At 47.5% G+C, this 23358-nt stretch overlaps 1 protein-coding gene across 2 annotated transcripts in view; it reads left to right on the top strand.

The window, feature by feature from the left end:
• The window catches only part of hectd2 (HECT domain containing 2), a 45179-nt gene that overhangs the window by 7594 nt on the left and 14227 nt on the right, over positions 1–23358 (top strand). The window contains exons 3-14 of one of the 2 annotated variants that reach the window (XM_086174898.1): positions 5518–5656; positions 5741–5843; positions 5956–6045; positions 6498–6562; positions 7599–7644; positions 12362–12471; positions 12863–13011; positions 13821–13944; positions 14334–14430; positions 17840–17947; positions 19420–19552; positions 22979–23067. In XM_086174898.1, the coding sequence (XP_086031024.1) occupies positions 5518–5656; positions 5741–5843; positions 5956–6045; positions 6498–6562; positions 7599–7644; positions 12362–12471; positions 12863–13011; positions 13821–13944; positions 14334–14430; positions 17840–17947; positions 19420–19552; positions 22979–23067 (1253 nt within the window). The remainder of the gene's footprint in view (positions 1–5517; positions 5657–5740; positions 5844–5955; positions 6046–6497; positions 6563–7598; positions 7645–12361; positions 12472–12862; positions 13012–13820; positions 13945–14333; positions 14431–17839; positions 17948–19419; positions 19553–22978; positions 23068–23358) is intronic. The other variant, XM_086174907.1, reaches the window with a different exon arrangement.

Genomic DNA, 23358 nt, shown 5'->3' with positions numbered 1-23358 from the left:
GTTCAACACCCAACCATCGGGTCATATCTTGGAAACCAGATTGCAGGGAACCGGGGTAGAGGGAGCAGAAGGGAGGTGGTCATGCCCCCTCTTGGGATTACAGTTTCTCAATGATCTAGTGGTGTTAGCAGACGGAATAAGACTACCCAGGCTCCCGGTGACATTCCCCAGCTCCTCCTCTTGGAACCCAGTCACAGATGACCACATCTGGCAAGGATAGTAGGCTACCATGGCTGGCTAAGGCAACTGGCTACCATGGCTGGCTAAGGCAACTGGCTACCATGGCTGGCTAAGGCAACTGGCTACCATGGCTGGCTAAGTCAATTGGCTACCATGGCTGGCTAAGGCAACTGGCTACCATGGCTGGCTAAGGCAACTGGCTACCATGGCTGGCTAAGGCAACTGGCTACCATGGCTGGCTAAGTCAATTGGCTACCATGGCTGGCTAAGGCAACTGGCTACCATGGCTGGCTAAGGCAACTGGCTACCATGGCTGGCTAAGGCAACTGGCTATCATGGCTGGCTAAGTCAATTGGCTACCATGGCTGGCTAAGGCAACTGGCTACCATGGCTGGCTAAGTCAATTGGCTACCATGGCTGGCTAAGGCAACTTGCTACCATGGCTGGCTAAGTCAATTGGCTACCATGGCTGGCTAAGGCAACTGGCTATCATGGCTGGCTAAGGCAACTGGCTACCATGGCTAGCTAAGGCAACTGGCTACCATGGCTGGCTAAGAAAATTGGTTACCATGACTGGCTCGGGCAATTAGCTACAACGATTGGCACTAAAGATTAGTGGCCACGACATTAACTGTCAAACCTTGTTGGTAAAACTTGGACCCGTCACGGACGTCCACCACATGAGAGGGACACTTGAAGGAGCTGAGGAGGTGTTCATCAACAGACGTGGAGGGGCTCATGGAGAGTGTTGTCTCCTGCGGGTCTCTGAGGTGACTCGTCTGATTCGAAGGGGCGCCGTGGCAACCGAAGCTCTTCAGCGCCAGGTCTTAATCAGATGAGCTGACAAGGCAGAGGGTGATTAGGCTGCGGTGGAGGGTTGTGGGATGAAGATGGTCACGTTGTCTTCCATCTGATTTGGCAGTGATTTCCAGTGGGTTCTCCAGATCCATGATGTTTTGAGAGGTTTCAGGAGTGAGACTACCCAGCTATCCCAATTCTGGTGGTTATATTTGGAAACTACCCACCATCCATTTGAACAGAAGAAGCCTCTCAGCTTTTTTGAGGGAAAATCAAGTGTTGTTGCTAGGAGAAGATTATGTTGACAAGAATTAAGACTACCTCTGAGGACCCAAGGTCTTCTCAGCCTGGATGAGATATCCTTCTATCTGTGACCCCTCCCAGTTGGAGGTTCCTCTGAAGATACCGACCTTTTTCCCCGTTGTATCTCTAGCCTCAACTTGACTGCTCCAGATGGTGTTGTAAGTCAATGAGTGTCAAGACTTGTACACCTCCCACTCTGAGCATCTGAATGAAGGGATGTTTTGAGCTGCCCGATTCACCGTCCACCTGGCCGGAGGTCAGTCGAGAAGACGCAAAAATGAAGGCGCTCGCTCTTTGGCTGGAACTCAGACGGGGTCGGATAGTCAGAGTCCTTTCCAGCGACCGTCACAGGTTGCCCTACCTACCGAGAATTAGGGGTTGTTTTTTTTGGGGGTGCCGACCTCGGCTCCACCGCCCTGATCTTTGCCGAGGAACCCGAGGTTCATCCCGTGGGAGTTCGGCAACAAACCAGGACGTGGCTCCGATTTGTTTCCCTTCGGTGGCGGAGCCATCATCATTCGGAGTTTTGGACGTCGCTCCCGCGCTGGAACAACGCGAACCCCTCCGGTTCCAACCGTTTTTTTTTTCAACCTCAGTTTCTTCTTCTTCCACTCAAGCCTCTCCAACACTGAATATGATCGCACAATGTGTTTTAATACTTTGAAACGTCCACGCGGGAACATCGGGTTCCAATGAGCCTTTCCCCTCTGCTCCCCCTCCGTCGTCGTCGCGGCCTCTTGTCTCGTCTGGGACGTAATGATGTGTTACTTCCTGTGTTTACCGGCGCGCTTGATGTATGCGCTAGCGCCGTGTTTACGTTTTAGCGTTCCGCTAACAGGAGCAACAGCAGCAGCAGCAGTGGAAGGTTTTTTTTTTTTTCGGAGGAGGAAAGACGGGGGGGGGGGGAAGGAGGGGTGACGGAGAAAAGCTGTTCATGTTTTCCAGCTGATGACTTTGCATTTTAAAATTTCACAGTGCGCAGGAAAAACGGATCACGGGGTCGCTCCTCCAATTAGACGTTTGAAGGCTAAATTACGGGGTGCCGCAGGTCCGCCGCCGAGCTCCGGGTTCCCGCTCCGCCACGGTTTGTATTTATTTCACTGTAATTCAATTTCGCCCCGTCGGGTTTTGGTTTTCCGAAGGAGGGGGGAGGAATAAAAAAAAAAAAAAAAAAAAAAAAAAAAAAACACCGTCGGGCGACGAGATCTTCCCCGCTACGTCGACGACGCCGCAACGGCGCAGGCTACGCTAACGCCGAGCTATTTCTGACTGCCATGAGAAAGCAGTCCCGGCGCGGCGCTCACCAGCCCCACTTTGTCGCCACGGCTACCGATGCCAGAATAATTATGTAAACCTCTGCTCCAAATGAAAACCATATGAAAGTTGAACATTCAGCGCTCACACACACACACACACAGATAGCGCAGCATTCCTCGGGAACGTTACGATCACCCGGCCTGCTGGATAATCACCACAATTTGCTGTTTCATCTGCAACGTATTACAAAAAGGGGTTTGTATTTTCTTTTCAGTATTGTCAAGTGTGGCGTCCTGCCCCCCCCCCCTCCCGCCGCCATGAGTGAAAACCCCATCTGACTCTCATTTGGCGCTGAGAAAACACCCGACACCTTTTTCCAGAAACGTGGAGGGTCCAGCCGGCGCGCCGCGGAGGAAGATTTGTTTCCGTCCTTACAGCAGCTAGCCTGTTTTCGGGTTCCAAAAGCAAAAACGTTGTCCGGTGGAAGGTCACCGCGGCGTGGTCTCCTAGAGTCTTTCAAGGTCAAATGGGTCGCAGTGCCACAGGGTATGCTCGCCGTGGCTCTTGACGCCTATTCGGTATCTCCTCCGCCATGGCTCGAAACAACCCGCATGCTGATGATAATGCTGCATTAGCATAGCATTGGAAGTATCGGTACTACGTGTTTGGAGAAGAAACAGAAACAACAAGGGAACATACAAGGGAAACAACTGAAAGAGGGCGCTATTTCAGTGTAAGCAACTAATTATCATCAAGTCAATACCAGTGAATACCAGTAGCCCAGTCGGCTACCTTACTGGTGACTACAACGACTGACGATCACAACTGGAGACCGCAATCGGCTACCGTACCTGGCAAATTCCTGACATGACTCACAGTAAGAACTGGAGAAGCAAAGGGCTACCGTGACCGGTGACCACGACGGGCAACCATGACTGGCTGACGCCATCGGCCACTTCAACAAGTGACCATGACTGGCGACTTCCACCGGCTGAATATGACTGGCTAAAGCAATTGACTACCACAGTTGGCTACCACCAATGGCAACCAGGACTGATGACGATATTAGGCTACAACTGGGGACCATGATTGGAGATGACAGTGGGCTACCAGAACAAGCAAACTTACCACCGGCTCTACAAATAGTGATTGCAACTGGGTTAAACGATCGACTACCACCGCTGGTGACCATGATGGTCAGGGTTAAACCTCAATCAATCGGACTGGAGTTGTTCGGTATCACGATCGGCAACCTTAGAAGGCGGGGGGAACTTGAAGGAGCCGAGGTGGCACTCGGGCACCAAAAATGGAGGGACTCCTGGAGAGCGTCGTATCCTGGGGGGTCTCCAAGGTGACTCCTCTGTTTCAAAGGGGGCGCCATGGCGACCGAAGCTCGTCGGTGTCACGACTTCATCGGGTGACGCACGAGCTGACAGGGAAGGGGGTAATTAGACACTGGAGGAGAAGGTGTGGAGAGGGGAGGTCGAAGGATGAAGATGGTCACGTTGCCCTCTATCTGACCGTGCGGTGGTTTCCAGAAGGTTCTCCAGTACCTTAAATCTTCTTCTTCTTTGTCTTTGGACCACACCTCTTCCGTTTAAAGCTCCAGAACCTTGAATGAACTCGAGAAAGCTTTGGTTCCAAGGGGTTTACTGGTAAAAGCAAGGCCATAGAAGATGTCCTGCTTCCTTGGGTCACATGTTTGGTTCTTCCAAAATGCGTAGAAATGAAAAAATATGAAACTGTTTCGGGTGGAAGAAGATGTTCCTTCATCCAGAAGGTTCCTGCAGATGTTTTTTGGTCGTAACAATGGAACGGCTTATTGATTTCGATTTATTATTTCCCCTTCTCTGTGTTATTACACTATTATTACATAGAATATGACGTATCTGACATACTTTAGTGGCTCGTGTCAGTATTTAAATTGTTTTAATTCAGTTTTTAGCGGGGAATTCAACTGCTTGCTATCGCTAGGTGTTGTTATCACAGCTTTATCATGTAGTCGGACTCCCGGCGGCGGCGCCTTTGGCGTGAAATCAAAGGGCGACAATTTTAAACCAATGCTGGAAAAAAAAAAAAAAAAAAAAAAAAAAAAAAACACCTTCATACGCCGTCATCTGTTTTCATCTCCGTCGGCGTTGCAGCCGCTTGTCATCCTCTCCGGGTGCAATCAGTCCGAGCCCCTTCGCCGCCGCCGCCGCCGCCGCTGCCTGTCGAATGTCCGTTGCCACGGAGACCAAAACAACAGGGGTCTAATTATAAACACAAAGGGACGGTGAACAGTGAGGGGGCGGGTGATCAGCCAGATGTCCTAATTGTAATGAAGAGTAAATGCTCTTTGGTTTTGTGTTGATTTATTTTATGGCGCAGAGGTTAGCAGCGGTTAGCGCTGGCTAGCGCTAACACCTCACAGCAAGAAGGTCCCTGGTTGGACACCAGCAGGAGCTTCAGTGGAGACCCTACGTTGTCCAGACGTGCGAATCAGAAGGGTCAAAGGTCGGGTACACTCTGTGTCGTGAATCCGGACCAATTTTTCGCTTCCCCCCGTTAGCATGTATGGCGCAAAACTGGCGCCTATGATGCATCTTTAGGTTATTACCGTGTTGTAAATGTGTTAAAGACTCCTCGTCGCTAGCTAGCGGCGCCGCTGTTTCCAAAAAGTACATAAATAAATAACTGAATCCAGATCGTCCCGCAAACCACGCTGGGTTTAAAGGGTTTAACGTCGAGAAAGAAAATAAATATTCGCCAAACCACCCTGGTCATTAAATGCCATTAGAGTATAAGCTTATAATTCTTTTTTTTTTTTTAAGTATATAAACAACAGAGCTTTTTATTAAATTAGATTAAATTCAAACCAGACAGTTCTAATTTATTCCCCCGGGATCTCATTTTTTTTGGGTCGTAAAAAAAAAAAAAAAAAAAATTAAAGTCATCTGGTTGACGTGACCTTTTCGAGCTTGGCTCCGCCCCTTTTAGGACGAGAGCTTCCCCCGATCGGCAGCGACGTCCGGCAAAAGCAGCGCCTCTCCATCGACACGCTCCCCCCGGAGGTCAAGGCGCCGTTCCCCTGCGACCCCGTCATCCCGCTGCGCACCAAGACCGCCAAAGAGTTCCAGTAAGTCGCGTTTTTCAAATATATTTAAAAAAAAAAAATAAATGTAATTTAGAAAAATGTTCATTTCCTGATGCTGCCGACCAGGGAGGACGTGGAGCGCGCCGTCCTGTCAGGTGACTGGAAGGAGGTCCGGGAGTTTTACCTGACCACCTTTGACTCCTTCATAGAAATCAACGCCGCCTTCAAGGTGACGCGCACATGCGCACGTGCACGCCGGCTAGCCTGTTTGTGAGAAAACACCGTTAAAGTTTCACCCGACGCGAGTTTCTCATGCTAGCCCCTCCTTTCCTTTACCGCAGCGAGAGGCCAACGGATCCTTTAACACCATCGACGACTCGGGGGTCAACGCCAAGTTCGTCAACGTCGTCTACGACGCCCTCCTCGGCACCGTAAGGGACTTTCACCTGTTCGGGATAAAAATCTGTCGTGAAATTGCGCGTTTTGCGGCCGGAGGTCGGGATTTTCCGACGCCTCGGACGACCGACGGTCGTGTTTTTTAGTTAGCGCTAATTAGCGGCGCTAACGCTACCACTTTTGGTGTCCGCTGTGCTATTTATCCTCACATTTCTAATTCGGCGGGCGCTATGCTAACTCCCGTCGGCGGCTCTGGAATTCTGTCTGATTGGCTTTTTGGTAGCATGATAGCTTAGCAGGCGCTCTGGTAACGGAGAAGGTTCGTAGTTACCTTGTTGAGGTTAGCATCGTTAGCGTACCGGGTGCTGTAATCTTAGGTTTATTATCTTTCTTCATTCAATCTTTGAGGTTCATCACTGCTGGTTTGACCTTTGACCCTTCATATGTGTATGTGTGTGTGTGTGTGTGTGTGTGTGTGTGTGTTTAGCCTCAGGACATCCAGAAGTCGGTGCTGAAGGGGATCATCAACAGCCTGCTGCGGGAGTGGAAGGGGTGAAAACACGGCCGGTTCCCTCCGATTCCTTGAATTCCGGTCGGCTTTACGCTAAGATAAACGGAAATTATCAATACTTAAGTTTCCAATCGATCAATTTATGGGCATTTCCAATGCTAGGTGGCGTTTCCTCCCAAAGCCTGAGCAGAACCGCGTGGAAAGATTCTTCAGATTATGCTAATCCGCGGTACATTCGCGGATGTCCTGCACTGACAAAATAAACGACGGCGCAGAAAAATAGCCGTCACTTCCGCTTCGAATGAATAAGACCGCTGTATTTATTATTTTGCAAAATCGGAAAAGCAGGCGCCGTAGCATGAACGAGCTACGCTGTTTTTCAGTTGAACAGAATGGCATCGTCTGCAAACGGGCGCATTCTTTGTTATTAAACGTCATCATTTCACCGCCGCCATCTTTCTTATCCAGGCTTGCAACCCTTTCACTCAAGATAAGATAAGAAGCTAAGCTACTTTATGGATCCCCATCGGGAAAATTTGTTTCACAGCAGCGCAACAATATCAATATCAATAAATATGAAGATAAATACACTGCTCAAAAAAATAAAGGGAACACTTAAAAAACACATCCTAGTTCTAAATGAATGAAATATTCTTATGAAATACTTTGCTCTTTACACAGTTGAATGTGCTGACAACAAAATCACACAAAAATGATCAATGGAAATCAATTGTATCAACCCATGGAGGTCTGGATTAGGAATCACACTCCAAATTAAAGTGTAAAAACAAACTCCAGGCTGATCCAACTTTGATGTAATGTCCTTAAAACAAGTCAAAATGAATGTGTGTTGCTTCCTGAGTGGACACTATGATTTCACACAAGTGTGATTGACTTGGAGTTACATTGTGTTGTTCAAGTGTTCCCTTTATTTTTTGGAGCAGTATATAAAATAGAAGAGACAGCAAGGATAGTAATAGATAATGGAATTTAAAGTATGATAAAAAAGGTTAGGTCCAAGTTAGGCTAGTTACTTGTATGTTTCCTGACAGTACATTTTTGCTCTTTCGTCTCCAGACCCCGGACCAAAGACGACCTGCGAGCGTATTTCGTCCTGGTCCAGGTGAGAATCGTACGAACGACGACGACGCAAGCGACATTTGTCATCTTTCGACATTATGTAGCCTTCCAGCGGCGGCGGCGTTGACCTTCGGGATAAATCAGACGACACAAGCGCCGTATTTGCGCTCCCTTCGGTTTGAGAGCTAACGGTTGGCGGTCGTCCGATTATGAGTTAGCATTAACGTCCCGTTAGCTTTCCCCTTGTTAGCGCGGCGCGGGATTGGCGAGTTAAGCGCACGCCATGTTTTTTGGGGGAAGTCGGTCCAGAATTCCAGTCTCTGGGATCCAATCAGAGGCAGGGGGCGGGGCTTTGGGATTAAGAAGAGTCAACTTTGATTATATCTATTCATTGTCGAAGTTACTTAGCGGCTCTTTACTTTCCGGTGAAGTCGAAAACAAACTCGTCACCTCAGTGGACTCCAGATTTCGGCGCCGCTCTGAAGCGTCCTCCCCCCCCCCCCCCCCCCCCCCCCTGCCCCAAATTCCGGCGTTCGTAAATGACACTTGGACGGAGCCGCGGATTCCCTGCGGCGGTAATTCGACGGCGCTGCTGCCACAAGATGGCCGCGGGCGCCAAGAGCCCAAAAAAAAATGTGGATCGGTGTCCCGGGTTTCGCGCCCAATATCAACACGGGAAGGGAAACGTGAAGCTCCCGGGCGGCGTTGGCGGCGTTGGCGGCGTTGGCGGCGTTGGCGGCGGGAGCGAGGGTTGGATTACCACTTGGAGATGAGCACCGCGTACAACTTGAAGTATTTTCACGTCAGGTCGCCGCCATCATTATTATGGAAAGGGAGTCAACGCCATTTTAAATGTCATAGCGTCCGTTGGAGGTCAGTCTGGGTCACGATGGACTGAAGATGATTGACAGTTGGGGGCGAGTTGCGTCGTCAAGGTTACCAACTCCAATCAAGTCGCTTGAATCGAATACTATCACGTTCTCATGCCGATGGAGGCAGTACTACTGATGGGCACTACTGATGGGTACTACTGATGGGCACTACTGATGGGCACTACTGATGGGTACTACTGATGGGTACTACTGATGGGCACTACTGATGGGTACTACTGATGGGTACTACTGATGGGCACTACTGATGGGTACTACTGATGGGCACTACTGATGGGCACTACTGATGGGTACTACTGATGGGTACTACTGATGGGTACTACTGATGGGTACTACTGATGGGCACTACTGATGGGCACTACTGATGGGTACTACTGATGGGCACTACTGATGGGTACTACTGATGGGTACTACTGATGGGCACTACTGATGGGTACTACTGATGGGCACTACTGATGGGCACTACTGATGGGTACTACTGATGGGCACTACTGATGGGTACTACTGATGGGTACTACTGATGGGTACTACTGATGGGTACTACTGATGGGTACTACTGATGGGTACTACTGATTGGTACTACGTGGCGGTTGGTCATTGAGATAATACCTCATGGAGGTCAGTGATTAAGAGTTCTAGGTGGTCATTTGCCATTAGGGAAGTACTTCAAAAGTACTTCAAGGTTGTTGGTCAATGAGAAAATACTTCATTCATTGGGAAAATATGATGTACTTGTCGGTCATGAAGTACTTCAATGAGGAAATACTTTGAAGAAAGCACTTGGTGACCTGTCATTGAGAAAGTATTACATCGTGGTTGGTCAGTGACGAAATACGACATGATCCTTGGTCTTTGAAAGTACTTTGTGGCTGTTGTTCAATGACAATTTGTAAGTCGTGAAGAAAGTACTCCCAGGTCATGGAGAAAATACTACATGATCTTCATTGAATGAGAATACTAGTTGGTGGTTGGTCATGAAGGAAGTACATGTATGGTTACTGGTCAGTCAAAAGTACTTCTTGGTGGTTGGTCATCAAGAGAGTACTTCATGTACTTTGGTAAAATATTACGCAAAGGTCAGTCATTGAGGACAAACTAATTGCGGATAGGTGAGGTAATTGAGAAAGTACTACATGGCGGTCGGTCGTCGACATAGTACTTCCTGATGGTTGGTCATTGAGTCGATGTGAGAATACCATGCAGTGTTCCGTCACTGAGGAAGTACTTTATAGCGGTTGGTCATTGAGCAATAGTACACAGCAGTTAGTCATTTAGGAAGTACTATGTGGCAGCCACTCACTGAGTACATGGTATTCAGTCAAATAGAAAGTACAATGTAGCCTTCAGTCGTTAATAAAAAATACTGCGTAGTATTTTCATGTTCATCCAGTCTGCTAAGCAATCATAGTTGTATGCTTCCCAGGGGCTCATCTCTTGCGAGTACTCGCGAGTACCCGAGTCGGAGGGGGGAGTACCCGGATCAGAAAAGAGGAAGTACAGGTCCCGGTAACAGGTCGGACTTTACTAACCAGACCTGGTAACCTGGTCAGGTAACCAAGGGCGGGTTGCACCTAGAAACAGACCTCGGGACATCTGGCAAGTGGACCAACACAGCACAAAGCAAGAATTCATACACAAGGAGAAGTACTATGACTTAGCAGTAGTAATAGTAGTACTAGCACTAGTAGTAGTAGTAGTAGTAGTAGTTTTTTTTTCCCTTTGATCCGTCTTTTTTGATCTCACACTCTCCCTCCACTCCGATGCCCATATATGGTAAGGGTGGGGGGGGGGGGTTGGGATTAGAATCAGATAAAAAACAAGGATCTACAGTAGTTCCACTGTGGTTGGACGCTTCATCTGTGTGTGTGTGTGTGTGTGTGTGTGTGTGTGTGTGTGTGTGTGTGTGTGTGTGTGTGTGTGTGTGTGGGACTGGGTGAGGTCATGTTGGAGTCGAGCGCCGCTGGTTTCCTGTCTGACGATGACTCTCCCTCTCCTCGCCGCCGCTAAGAAAGGAGGCGTGGCCTCATCTCCCCTTTATCCTACGCCCCGAAAAATCACGTTTTCTCTCGCCGATGTTAAGAAAAATCCCACCATTTTAAGGAAAATAAGAAAAATTTTATGACGAAAACGCCAAAACGTGACGGCGGGTTCTAATCTGAGGGGGAACTCGAGTTAATCCCTATTAATCCGGGTGTAACCTCGTGCACGATTCGGCCTGGACACCTGTGTGTGTGTGTGTGTGTGTGTGTGTGTGTGTGTGTGTGTGTGTGTCGCTGATGGAAAAGATGTCTGCCTGGCTTCCTTATTTGGATGTGAGGAGGAGGGAGAGGCGTCGCAAGAACCCGAGAAGGAATTACCTTCAGATGTAGGTCAGATTAATTTAGCTGGATTAAACACACGGAGGGGAAAAAGAAAAACAAGTCAAAATCGAAGATTGGGATTGGAGGAATAATCTGGTTTGGGGATTTTTGACGAACGTCTGTGAGGAATCTGTTACATCTGGTGTGAAATATAAAGTAATTCGCTTGTTATAAAGCAGTTATAACTCAGCAGCTGCAAGGAGATAAACTGAGTGTAGGAAGGAAGGAAGGAAGGAAGGAAGGAAGGAAGGAAGGAAGGAAGGAAGGAAGGAGGGAGGGAGGGAGGAAAGAAGGAAGGAAGGAAGGAAGGAGGGAAGGAAGGAGGGAAGGAAGGAAGGAAGGAAGGAGGGAGGAAAGAAGGAGGGAAGGAAGGAAGGAGGGAAGGAAGGAAGGTGGGAGGAAAGATGGAAGGAAGGAGGGAAGGAAGGAAGGAAGGAGGGAAGGAAGGAAGGAAGGAAGGTGGGAGGAAAGATGGACGGAAGGAGGGAAGGAAGGAGGGAAGGAAGGAAGGAAGGAAGGAGGGAGGAAAGATTGAAGGAAGGAGGGAAGGAAGGAAGGAAGGAAGGTGGGAGGAAAGATGGACGGAAGGAAGGAAGGAAAGAAGGAGGGAAGGAAGGAAGGAAGAAGGGAGGAAAGAAGGAGGGAAGGAAGGAAGGAAGAAGGGAGGAAAGATGGACGGAAGGAAGGAAGGAAGGAAGGTGGGAGGGAAGGAAGAAGGGAGGAAAGATGGAAGGAAGGAAGGAGGGAAGGAAGGAAGGAAGGAAGGAAGGAAGGAAGGTGGGAGGAAAGAAGGAGGGAAGGAAGGAAGGAAGGTGGGAGGAAAGAAGGAGGGAAGGAAGGTGGGAGGAAAGATGGAAGGAAGGAAGGAAGGAGGGAGGAAAGATGGAAGGAAGGAGGAGGGAAGGAAGGAAAGATGGAAGGAAGGAAGGAAGGAAGGAAGGAAGGTGGGAGGAAAGATGGAAGGAAGGAGGGAAGGAAGGAAGGAAGGAAGGAAGGAAGGAAGGTGGGAGGAAAGATGGAAGGAAGGAGGAGGGAAGGAAGGAAAGATGGAAGGAAGGAAGGAAGGAGGGAGGGAAGGAAGGAAGGAAGGTGGGAGGAAAGATGGAAGGAAGGAGGGAAGGAAGGAAGGAAGGAAGGAAGGTGGGAGGAAAGATGGAAGGAAGGAGGAGGGAAGGAAGGAAAGATGGAAGGAAGGAAGGAAGGAGGGAGGGAAGGAAGGAAGGAAGGTGGGAGGAAAGATGGAAGGAAGGAGGAGGGAAGGAAGGAAGGAGGGAGGAAAGATGGAAGGAAGGAGGAGGGAAGGAAGGAAGGAGGGAGGAAAGATGGAAGGAAGGAAAGGAAGGAAAGAGGGAAGGAAGGAGGAAGGAAGGAAGGAAGGAAACTAATTACCTTGTAATAAACCATCAATAACAAAGGAACTGACATAAAGAAATGGTGTGTGTGTGTGTGTGTGTGTGTGTGTGTGTGTGTGTGTGTGTGTGTGTGTGTGTGTGTGTGTGTGTGTGTGTAGAACCCTCAGTACTCCAGCACCAGCACATACGTGATCTTCGCCCACCTGCTGCGGCAGGTCGCCGCCCTGTCGGAGGCCGACCATCACTTCCTGGTCCACTGGCTGAAGAAGTAGGTCTCGTCCAATCATCCGTCTTCGTCTTATTTTTATTTTATTATATTTGTTCAATTTATCGACGCTCCAGGATTTAACTGCTGGTTATTCCTGGAGAGCCTCGCCCTTTTTTTTTTTTTTTTTTTTTTTTTTTTTTACTTGATTTACAAGCTCGCCGCTTCCAAATTACAAGACAGTTTTTTTTTTTTTTTTTTTTTCTTTTGCTTCTGCTTCGGATCCACAAACCCCAAGTTTTCCGTCCCTTCTGTTGTTTATTTCTCCTGGACGGCTATTTTCGCGGACGTGTATATTTTAGGAGTTGCGGCCGAGTTGCTGCTGATGCTAGTAGGTGTTTTAACCCGTGTGTGTGTGTGTGTGTGTGTGTGTGTGTGTGTGTGTGTGTGTCAGGCTTTCGGCGAGGCGTTTCAAGCAGCTGGTTGAGCGCCTCCTGCAGTTCATCTCCACTCGGTTGTTCCCCGCCGAACCCGACGAGCTTCCCCCGCTGGCCAAGTGCTCATGGTGGATCCCCTCCGCGACCAAAGTGCTCAGTCTGTTCAGTGAGTTGTCACACACACACACACACACACACACATTCGTGCTCTTCAGGTCGACGTTTTGATTCGATGGTTACAGACCTCCAAACTTCATGTAGCCTTCAGATTGGCTCAGAAACAGTGCGCAGAGCAGTTTCCAGAGGAGCAGGACTTGTATGACCGCATTGTGCCGAGTGCGATCGCTCAATCGGCCTCAGAATTAAAGCCTTCTCGCATATGAGACCCTTGCTAATGCTAACACTAGCTCCAGCTAGCTGTTTTTGCTTTCATTCAAACAACCACTGTTTAACTTCTTCTAAGACTTGAGACCTTTGCTTCGTTAGCGTCGTCGCCCCTTTAGCCACATCATCTTTGCTCTTCAGGATGGTACAGATGGTTGACTTAGCCGTGTTGTAGTCTATGACACCGACACCGCTCTCATGTTTAGCTATTATATCCTGCTTCAGATCAACTGTAACTTTATCTTAACACCGCAAACAGTAGCACTTTTGACCATTTTGGGCACCATAATGAGAGCTAGCTTACTTAAATAGCCTTATAAGAGGAAAACACAATGATGAATGACGTATACAATGTTGATTAGCACGCATGACTGCTGCTACGCTACAACGGCCAAAGGTGTTGATTGAAAACTCTTTGTCGCCAGTTTCTTCCGTACTTAGCTTCATGCTAGAAGAGCATCGGCACTTCTGCAAATTGAATCAAGGCGACCGCAGAGTATGGCATAGTGCCTGAGTTGGCGCAAGGAGATACCGTCAGAGTTCTGCAGTCCCGATGCTTTTTACGCCCCCATCTTTCTCTCGTCCGTCCAGACGCTGCCAACAGTGTGGCCTCCCCTCCCATCATGCCTTTCACTGATTTCTACAACATCACCCTGGAGCACATTGACTTCATGGAGGAGTACCGGACGTGGCAGAGCTACGGGAACTCAAACAGGTCAGATGTTCCTCCATGCCCAATTCAGGGGCGGCTTGTACTCTGCCACCCAATCGGGTCGCCGCTCCTCCTGGCGACTCTTTGAGTTTCCCCTTCCAATCAGGGGGTTGGAAAAGAAATAGCTCGCCTACAGCTGCAGGTTATCCACTGTGGAAGCACTTTAATTTTGGAAGCTGCGTCATGGTTCCTTGACAGGAAGTAGAAACAGAAGTACTTTAAGCAATGGAGTAGTAGGAAAAAGAATCCTGGCAAATTCTATTAGGGGAGGAGGGGGTTCTAATTTGGTTCTCAGAGGGAGTCCATTTCAGATCTGGCTCTCAGTTGGGGTGTGAGATCTTCTGAAGAGAGAGATCAACGCTAACTTCCTCCTCCTTGTTGTCCGCCCCCAGGTTTTCCTTCTGCCAGTTCCCCTTCATCCTGTCGACGGTGGTGAAGAAAGCCATCATCCAGAAGGACTCGGAGCAGCAGATGATAAGCCAGGCCAGGGTGAGGCGCGTGATACCTTTCACCTGGATTAGCGCTCGATTAGCGCTCGACTCCACGGGTCCAGACACGAGTCCGGCGAAAACTGGACCCGGCCAGGAGACGACTCGGATCCATGTCGGCTTGGCGGTCGTAACAAATCCCTCTATACGTAGCGCTGCATCCGGTACGAGCATACAATTCCCGCCCCCGGCGCCAAGACAGCAGGGAAAAATATAACCCCCCTCCCTGTTTTTTGGCTCTTCCTGCCTGGACTGATTTGGAAAACATGGCTAATCCATTTGTTGCATCTGAAAACTGCGCTGATGGCGGACGGACGGAACAATACCGCCACTCGCCCATGTCCCGGGGTCATGGTGTCGGGGGGGACACCCAGTTAGTCCCGCTAAGATTTTGGAGGGGGGACAAACAAAAAACAAGGCATTCATTCATTTGTTCATTATCTACACCGCCTACCCTGCGGTTGTGGGTCGCAATGGACTTAGAACCCCTCACAGCCGTGGTTGTGCAGAGAGGCGAGGTCACCCTGGACTGACCGGTTCATACAACAATTCAGATTCACTTTCACATGTTCAGTAAAGCGTACAACCATTCACCCTCTCATTTGTTCAGACGTCATATAGAGATTCATCCTCAAGTTCACATGTCAAATGGAGCATACAACTTTTGCCCCCTCATTCCAGTCAGATATGGCATACATCCATTCATCCTCTCATTCTCATGTCAGACATACAATCCGTCGCCCTCTCATTCATTCAGATGTCAAATAGAGACATGCATCCATTCACCCTTTCATTCACATGTCGAGCAGAGCATACAACTTTTGCCCCCTCATTCAAGTCAAATGGGGCATACATCCATTCACCCTCTCATTCTCATGTCAGACACATGCATGCATTCATCCTCCCTTTCAGATGTCAACTAGAGCATACAACTTTCACCCCGTCATTCACATGTCAAATAGAGCATACGACTCTCGCCCCCTCATTCAAGTCAAATAGGGCATAGATCCATTCACCCCGTCATTCACATGTCAAATAGAGCATACAACTTTCGCCCCGTCATTCAAGTCAAATAGGGCATAGATCCATTCACCCCGTCATTCACATGTCAAATAGAGCATACAACTTTCGCCCCCTCATTCAAGTCAAATAGGGCATAGATCCATTCACCCTCAAGTTCACATGTCAAATAGAGCATACAACTTTCGCCCCGTCATTCAAGTCAAATAGGGCATAGATCCATTCACCCCGTCATTCACATGTCAAATAGAGCATACAACTTTCGCCCCCTCATTCAAGTCAAATAGGGCATAGATCCATTCACCCTCAAGTTCACATGTCAAATATAGCGTACAACTTTCATCCCCATTCACATTTCAAGTAGAGTATGCAACTATTCACTGTGTCATTCCTAGCTAGAGGAGACATGCTACATTCACTCTCTCATTCACAAATCATATCGAGACAAAGAATCATTCACCCTCTCATCATGTGGGCGCCTAGTGTCCCGAGTATGTCGTTTGCTACAAGAAGTCACAAAGACCTTATTGCTAATGTCCTCAAGATGTGTAATTACACTTTAATAGATGATTTTTTTTTTTTTTTTTTTGCTTACTGAAGATTTTCGTCACGGCTGATCTATTTAGCTCCTCTTGTTTCCTGGGCACCAAATTTCTGACGTGGAACCGATCCCCGCCCCCCGATCCTGGACAATAGGCCTTGTTCAGCCTGGAACCCATTGAAAGATGGATTGAGGATATTTATTATCGACCTCCGGGGAAGAACTGCTAGCTCATCCCCGGGCTAAGAACACACACACACACACACACACACACACACACACACACGGCCAGAGCTGGGGATCCATTTCCTTGCGTCTGCACATGTGCGATAAGGACTTTTTTTTGTTTTTTTTCTTAGCTTTGTTAATTAGCATTCACGCTGACTACCCCCCCGTGCCGGCACGATAAGCCCTGTTCTGTTCGTACCTGAGTTATACTTAAGATATCTAGAAATAAGCCGTCAAAAGTACTTCGACGTGGGAGTTTTTACTACAGGTACCGGCGAATCCAAGTACCACAATTTCAAGGGACGGTGCACTCGGTGTCCCGGTGAAGCAAAACAAAGCAAAACGGCTAAATCGCTAAGTAGCTAAAATTCAGTTTGGGAAATTGCTGCTAGCTGACGACACGTGGGAATCTTGGGAAAATGGTGACAAATATATGATACATTGGACATCGGCAGAATGCGGGTGAAAAGTTTATGCTAAATGCAGTTTAGTACGCTAGAAATGGCTGCTAGCTAAGATGCATTGAAATCGCCTCTCAACAAAGATCTGGGGAAAAATGCAGAGAAATAGCCGATATATTGGGAGGTCAAGCATCAACAGAATCATGACGTTTATTCCGATGACATCATCGCATGTCAGCTAATCTCCTTCTGCAAATGCTGTGACGGAAGGGCGGCCATATTTGTTTTCCTAGCTTTGTCTCAGATTCATCAGGCGTCAAGCATCGGCAAAGTCCAGGTTTAAAGTTGAAGCTAATGGCAGTAGCACGATGGAAACAGCTGCTAGCTAGCGCCGTGCAGGAATTGCCCCTGGATCAAACATCATCCATAAAGATGATTTGTTTTACATCAGTTCAAACATCAGAAAAATACCGGCTAATACGTTTAAGCTAAAGGTAATTTATTGTTGCTAGCTAGCGATGTATTGGCAACGCCTCTCTGTCGCAGATCTGGGAAGCAAATGGCGACAAATATCCGATATATCGGGAAGTCACATCTCGGCTAAATGTTTATTAAGCTAAATGCAGGGTAGTGCGACGGAAACAGCTGCTAGCTAACGATGTGTGGGAATCACTTCTCGTTGAGAAACGGGGGGGGGGGAAAGGATGACAAATATCCGATATATCGGGAAGTCAAGCATCAACAGAGTCTTAGCTAAAAAGCAGTTGCTAGCTAACAATATATTGAAATCACGCCTTGCCGAGATCTGGGGGGAAAAAATGGCAAAAAATATCGAGAAGTCACACGTCAACATAATCTCGGCTAATCTTTTAAGCTAAGTGCAATATAGTACGATGTAAACAGTGGCTAGCTAACACAAAGAGGAATTGCCTCCCTGTCGAATCCGCGAAAAATTTGCGCGACGTTCCTTCCTTCGGTGCTTTTCGGAATAACTCAGCGGGGAAAAAAAAACATCGGACATGGATATCCGATGATATCGGAAAACCTGATCTACGAATTCCGCCGCTAACTGTTTTGGATGAACCGGAACGCGCAGCTCGGCTCGTGGATCTCAAGCGGGAGGATTCAGATGGACCCGCGGAGAACCCGGCTAATGCTAGCCAGGACGGACCTCCCACGAGGAGGAGGAGATGCTGACTTTTCTGTTTTGTGTTCCACAGCAAAGCCTGGTCAGCAAGGTTTCTCGCAGGCAGAGAGTGGACATGAACCTCCTGTTCCTCAATATTAAAGTTCGACGAGCACAGCTCCTGGGAGACTCACTGGATGAGGTGGGTTCCTGGACGCCTAGCTAAAAAAGCTAACGTTTTTGAAGCTAAAGTGCAACAGTATATCAGTCGGGGATCTATTTTAGACGGGTTTAGCTAGGGTTTACCTTCTTCTTCTAGAAGAACAGCTACAACCGGTGAATCTCAGACATTGGGGTATCTTTGGTGGCGGATCAGTGTACTACATAAAGTACTTCAACAAGTTTTACTGCGAGTACTCTACCTGCTAATCCAAGGCAGAGGTGGTTCGCATTTGTCGTATCGGATTGTTAGACAACAACACTACCCGGCTAAAGGTTTAAGCTAAATACAATTTTAGTACGATAGAAACAGGTGCTAGCTAACGATATGGTGGAATCTCCTCGTGGTCAAAGATCAGGGAAAAAAGGCGACATGTATCCGAAATATCGGAACATCAAACATCAACAAAACCTGGCTTAAAGTTTAAGCTAAATAGGATGTACTACAACGGAAACAGTTGCTAGCTAACTCCAAGCTGGAATCCGCGGTCCAAGTTCAATGAAAAATGGCAACAAATCTCCAATATATCGGGTTTGTTATGTAATAAAATAACCCGGCTAAAGGTTGAAGGTAAAAATTGATTTTAGTACGATGGAAACAGGTGCTAGCAAACAACATGCAGGAATCCCGTGGTTGAAGTTCTGGAAATGGCGACATGTATCCGATATATCGGAACGTCAAACATCAGCAAAGCCCAGCTTAAAGTTTAAGCTAAATACCATATCGGAAACAGTTGCTAGCTAACTCCACGCGGGAATCCCATGTTTGAAGATCGGGGAAAAACCCGATATATCGGATCGTTAGGCATCAACATAACCTGGCTAAAAGTTTAAGCTAAATACAATGTAGTACAACGGAAATAGCTGCCAGCTAACAACACGGTGGAATCTCCACGTGGTCGAAGATCGGGAAAAAATGGCGACAAATATCCGAAAGATCGGAATGTTAAGCGTCAACTTAACGGAAGATTCATTCATTCCGTAATGCCGACCTACAGCCGCATAGCTTTTAGCTTCCCTTAGCATGTCTAGAAGTTTAGCTTTATCTGCGATAGATAGCATCTCTCGCTGCCTTTTGGGCCCTTTTGTTTTGTTTTGTCAACATTATGGGTTTTAGAGAAAATTGCGAGAGAATTTGCACGTAGGTCATGTAAATTTGTCAAGCTGTTTTACTTACATGTACATATTAAACTGCAACGTTATTGACGCACAGGTAGAGAAGAAGCGTGGTGACTTTTTAGCCAATCAGATTGCAGAACACAATGCACCATGCAAATCCGTGAAGTAGCGAAACCGTGAAAAGCTAACCGCGTCATAGCGAGGGATCGCCGTCTATCGGCTAGCAGAATCCGTTAACCCCGATGACATCACACCCGCTCGCCGGCCAATCAAAGTCTGCTATTTTACGCGCTAAGTCGTATCGGTGATTCTGATTGGCTCTTCTCCCCCCGGAAGTTGACGAGGAAGCGCTGCGACCTGAAGAAGAAGCTGCGGGTGACGTTCGTCGGGGAGGCGGGGCTTGACATGGGCGGCCTGACGAAGGAGTGGTTCCTGCTGCTGGTGCGACAGATCTTCCACACCGATTACGGTGAGCTGGAGGGTCACGTGACCTCCGGCGGTCCTGCTCATCGCTTCTAGACGTCTTCGTTTGTCGGGATCTTCTCCTCCATCTCTACCTCCTCACCTCTTTTCCATCCTCCTCTTCTTCTCCTCTTCTTCTCGCTTCTCTTCTCCTCTTCTTCTCCTCTTCTTCTCGCTTCCATCCTTCTTCTCCTCTTCTTCTCGCTTCCATCCTCCTCTTCTTCTCTTCTTCTCTTCTTCTCCTCGCTTCCATCCTCCTCTTCTTCTCCTCTTCTTCTCGCTTCCATCCTCCTCTTCTTCTCCTCTTCTTCTCCTCTTCTTCTCCTCTTCTTCTCGCTTCCATCCTCCTCTTCTTCTCTTCTTCTCCTCTTCTTCTCCTCTTCTTCTCTTCTTCTCCTCTTCTTCTCGCTTCCATCCTCCTCTTCTTCTCTTCTTCTCCTCTTCTTCTCCTCTTCTTCTCCTCTTCTCCTCGCTTCCATCCTCCTCTTCTTCTCCTCTTCTTCTCGCTTCTCTTCTCCTCTTCTTCTCGCTTCCATCCTCCTCTTCTTCTCTTCTTCTCCTCTTCTTCTCCTCTTCTTCTCTTCTTCTCCTCTTCTTCTCGCTTCCATCCTCCTCTTCTTCTCTTCTTCTCCTCTTCTTCTCCTCTTCTTCTCCTCTTCTCCTCGCTTCCATCCTCCTCTTCTTCTCCTCTTCTTCTCCTCTTCTCCTCGCTTCCATCCTCCTCTTCTTCTCCTCTTCTTCTCGCTTCTCTTCTCCTCTTCTTCTCGCTTCCATCCTCCTCTTCTTCTCCTCTTCTTCTCCTCTTCTCCTCGCTTCCATCCTCCTCTTCTTCTCCTCTTCTTCTCGCTTCTCTTCTCTTCTTCTCGCTTCCATCCTCCTCTTCTTCTCCTCTTCTTCTCCTCTTCTTCTCCTCTTCTTCTCGCTTCCATCCTCCTCTTCTTCTCCTCTTCTTCTCCTCTTCTTCTCCTCTTCTTCTCGCTTCCATCCTCCTCTTCTTCTCCTCTTCTTCTCCTCTTCTTCTCCTCTTCTTCTCGCTTCCATCCTCCTCTTCTTCTCCTCTTCTTCTCCTCTTCTTCTCTTCTTCTCCTCGCTTCCATCCTCCTCTTCTTCTCCTCTTCTTCTCCTCTTCTTCTCCTCTTCTTCTCGCTTCCATCCTCCTCTTCTTCTCCTCTTCTTCTCCTCTTCTTCTCTTCTTCTCCTCGCTTCCATCCTCCTCTTCTTCTCCTCTTCTTCTCCTCTTCTTCTCCTCTTCTTCTCGCTTCCATCCTCCTCTTCTTCTCCTCTTCTTCTCCTCTTCTTCTCCTCTTCTTCTCGCTTCCATCCTCCTCTTCTTCTCCTCTTCTTCTCCTCTTCTTCTCTTCTTCTCCTCGCTTCCATCCTCCTCTTCTTCTCCTCTTCTTCTCCTCTTCTTCTCTTCTTCTCCTCGCTTCCATCCTCCTCTTCTTCTCCTCTTCTTCTCCTCTTCTTCTCCTCTTCTTCTCGCTTCCATCCTCCTCTTCTTCTCCTCTTCTTCTCCTCTTCTTCTCCTCTTCTTCTCGCTTCCATCCTCCTCTTCTTCTCCTCTTCTTCTCCTCTTCTTCTCCTCTTCTTCTCCTCTTCTTCTCTTCTTCTCCTCGCTTCCATCCTCCTCTTCTTCTCCTCTTCTTCTCCTCTTCTTCTCCTCTTCTTCTCGCTTCCATCCTCCTCTTCTTCTCCTCTTCTTCTCCTCTTCTTCTCCTCTTCTTCTCGCTTCCATCCTCCTCTTCTTCTCCTCTTCTTCTCCTCTTCTTCTCCTCTTCTTCTCCTCTTCTTCTCCTCTTCTTCTCGCTTCCATCCTCCTCTTCTTCTCCTCCAGTCTTTCTCTTTGCGGTTTTTCCATCTTTCCACGCCGGCCTGTGTTTCTCCTTCCAGCAGCGGCTCAATGAGAGCTGTGTTCCCCTCGTTAGCAACGCCGGGAAAGCCCCGACACACACACACACACACACACACTCACACACACACACTCACACACTCACATATGGACACACATACATGCCAGCCCTCATATGTGTGAGGTGTGTCAATGTCTCCTGCTCAGAAGTCTGTGTGTGTGTGTGTGTGTGTGTGTGTGTGTGTGTGTGTGTGTGTGTGTGTGTGTGTGTGTGTGTGTGTGTGTGTGTGTGTGTGTGTGTGTGTGTGTGTGCCTGGTCTGAACAAACTGCTTCTGTTTCATGCCCCGGGGGTTTCCATCGATTTTCTAAGTTTGTCGTTTTATCCACTGTTCAACCTGCGCATCAACTCTCAGAAGTGTGTGTGTGTGTGTGTGTGTGTGTGTGTGTGTGTGTGTGTGTGTGTGCGTGTTGATGATCAGCTCAAAAATCGTCAAACTTTTTTTCCATTTCCCTCCATCTCTCTCTCTCTCTCGGGTTCGCGTGTCGATTATTTAATCCAGGTTTAATCTCCAGCTAGAACCAATCCCGTTGCCTAGCAACAAAGAGGGGGCGGGACGATGCCGTGCGGCTCCAGAGGAAGGGCCTATCGTATCGTCCCCCCCCCCAAAAAAAAAACCCATTTAGTTAATTTAGCTCTTGCTAAATCGCGTTGCTAAACTGATCAGTAATCCAAAGTGGGGTTTAGCAGCGTGCTAAGCTAGCAGGCAGTGTTTAGTTTACCGTCTGTGCGTTTGGTTTGACCCGGCTAATCATGCTAGTGATGCTACGCTAACTCATTCATTCATTCAGGGGTCACTCATTCACTCACCGACATATTTAATCAACCATTCACCCTCTCGTGCACAATTATTTAAGATATAAAAACATTCACTCATTCATTCATGTTTTATATAAACATACATGAATTCACCCTCTCACTCATTCATAAATTCATCACATATTCATATAAATTCATAAAAATGCAACCATTCACTCATTCCTAGTCCATTAAAATAATAATTCATTCAAAACAATGCAGCTATTCATTCACATTTCCTATATAGACAAACCACTATTCACTCATTTATTCACAATTTATAGAGGCTTATATTATCTATTCACCTTTTTTTCACAATTCATAAAAAGACATGCAACCATTCACTCATTCATTCACAATTTATATTGGTAAATATGCATTTATTAATAAAAAGGCATGCAACAATTCACGCATTCATAATTCATTAAAAACATGCAGCCATTCACTCGTTCATTCACATTGTAAGTTGACATACAGTATATTTATTCACCCTCTCATTTGTAATTTTTATTAGTATATACATATGTAGATATAGATATATATATTTTTTTTTTTCAATTATTCATTCACAATTCATATAAAAACATTCAACCACTCGCCCTGTCATTCATGCTTCACTTGGAGTCATTCACTCGTTCATTCACTCGTCTGGACCATGTGGTACCGCGATGCTAAGCTAAGTCCCGTGTCCGGGCTCCGCTAACGTCTCCTCGTGTGTGTCCTCCAGGGATGTTCACCTACATGAAGGACTCGCGCTGCCATTGGTTCAGCAGTTGGAAGTGTGACAACTATTCGGAGTTCCAGCTGATCGGGACTGTATCCTTCACCGGGGGACCGAGAGCGGGTGACAGCTATGCTAATTAGCACCGCTAAGCGGCTAGCAGCTACTTCACTGTTATTAAGCAGCTTTTAGTGTCATTTAGCAGCTATTATATTATTATTAAACAGCTATTATGCTTGTTAAATAGTTATTCATTTTTTATTTAGTCGCTATTACACAATGGTTTAGCAGTTATCACACCTATTTAGAAGCTATTATTTTGTTGCTAAGCAGCTTTTAGTGTCATTTAGCGGCTATTATATTAATTTTTAAGCAGCTGTTACACT

The sequence above is a fragment of the Fistularia commersonii genome, chromosome 2 (genome assembly GCF_037954325.1).
Source record: "Fistularia commersonii isolate RoL2024-O1a breed Wild chromosome 2, RoL_Fcom_v1.0, whole genome shotgun sequence".
NCBI classification, from domain to species: domain Eukaryota; kingdom Metazoa; phylum Chordata; class Actinopteri; order Syngnathiformes; family Fistulariidae; genus Fistularia; species Fistularia commersonii.
This window is presented reverse-complemented; position numbering and strand designations above follow the sequence as displayed.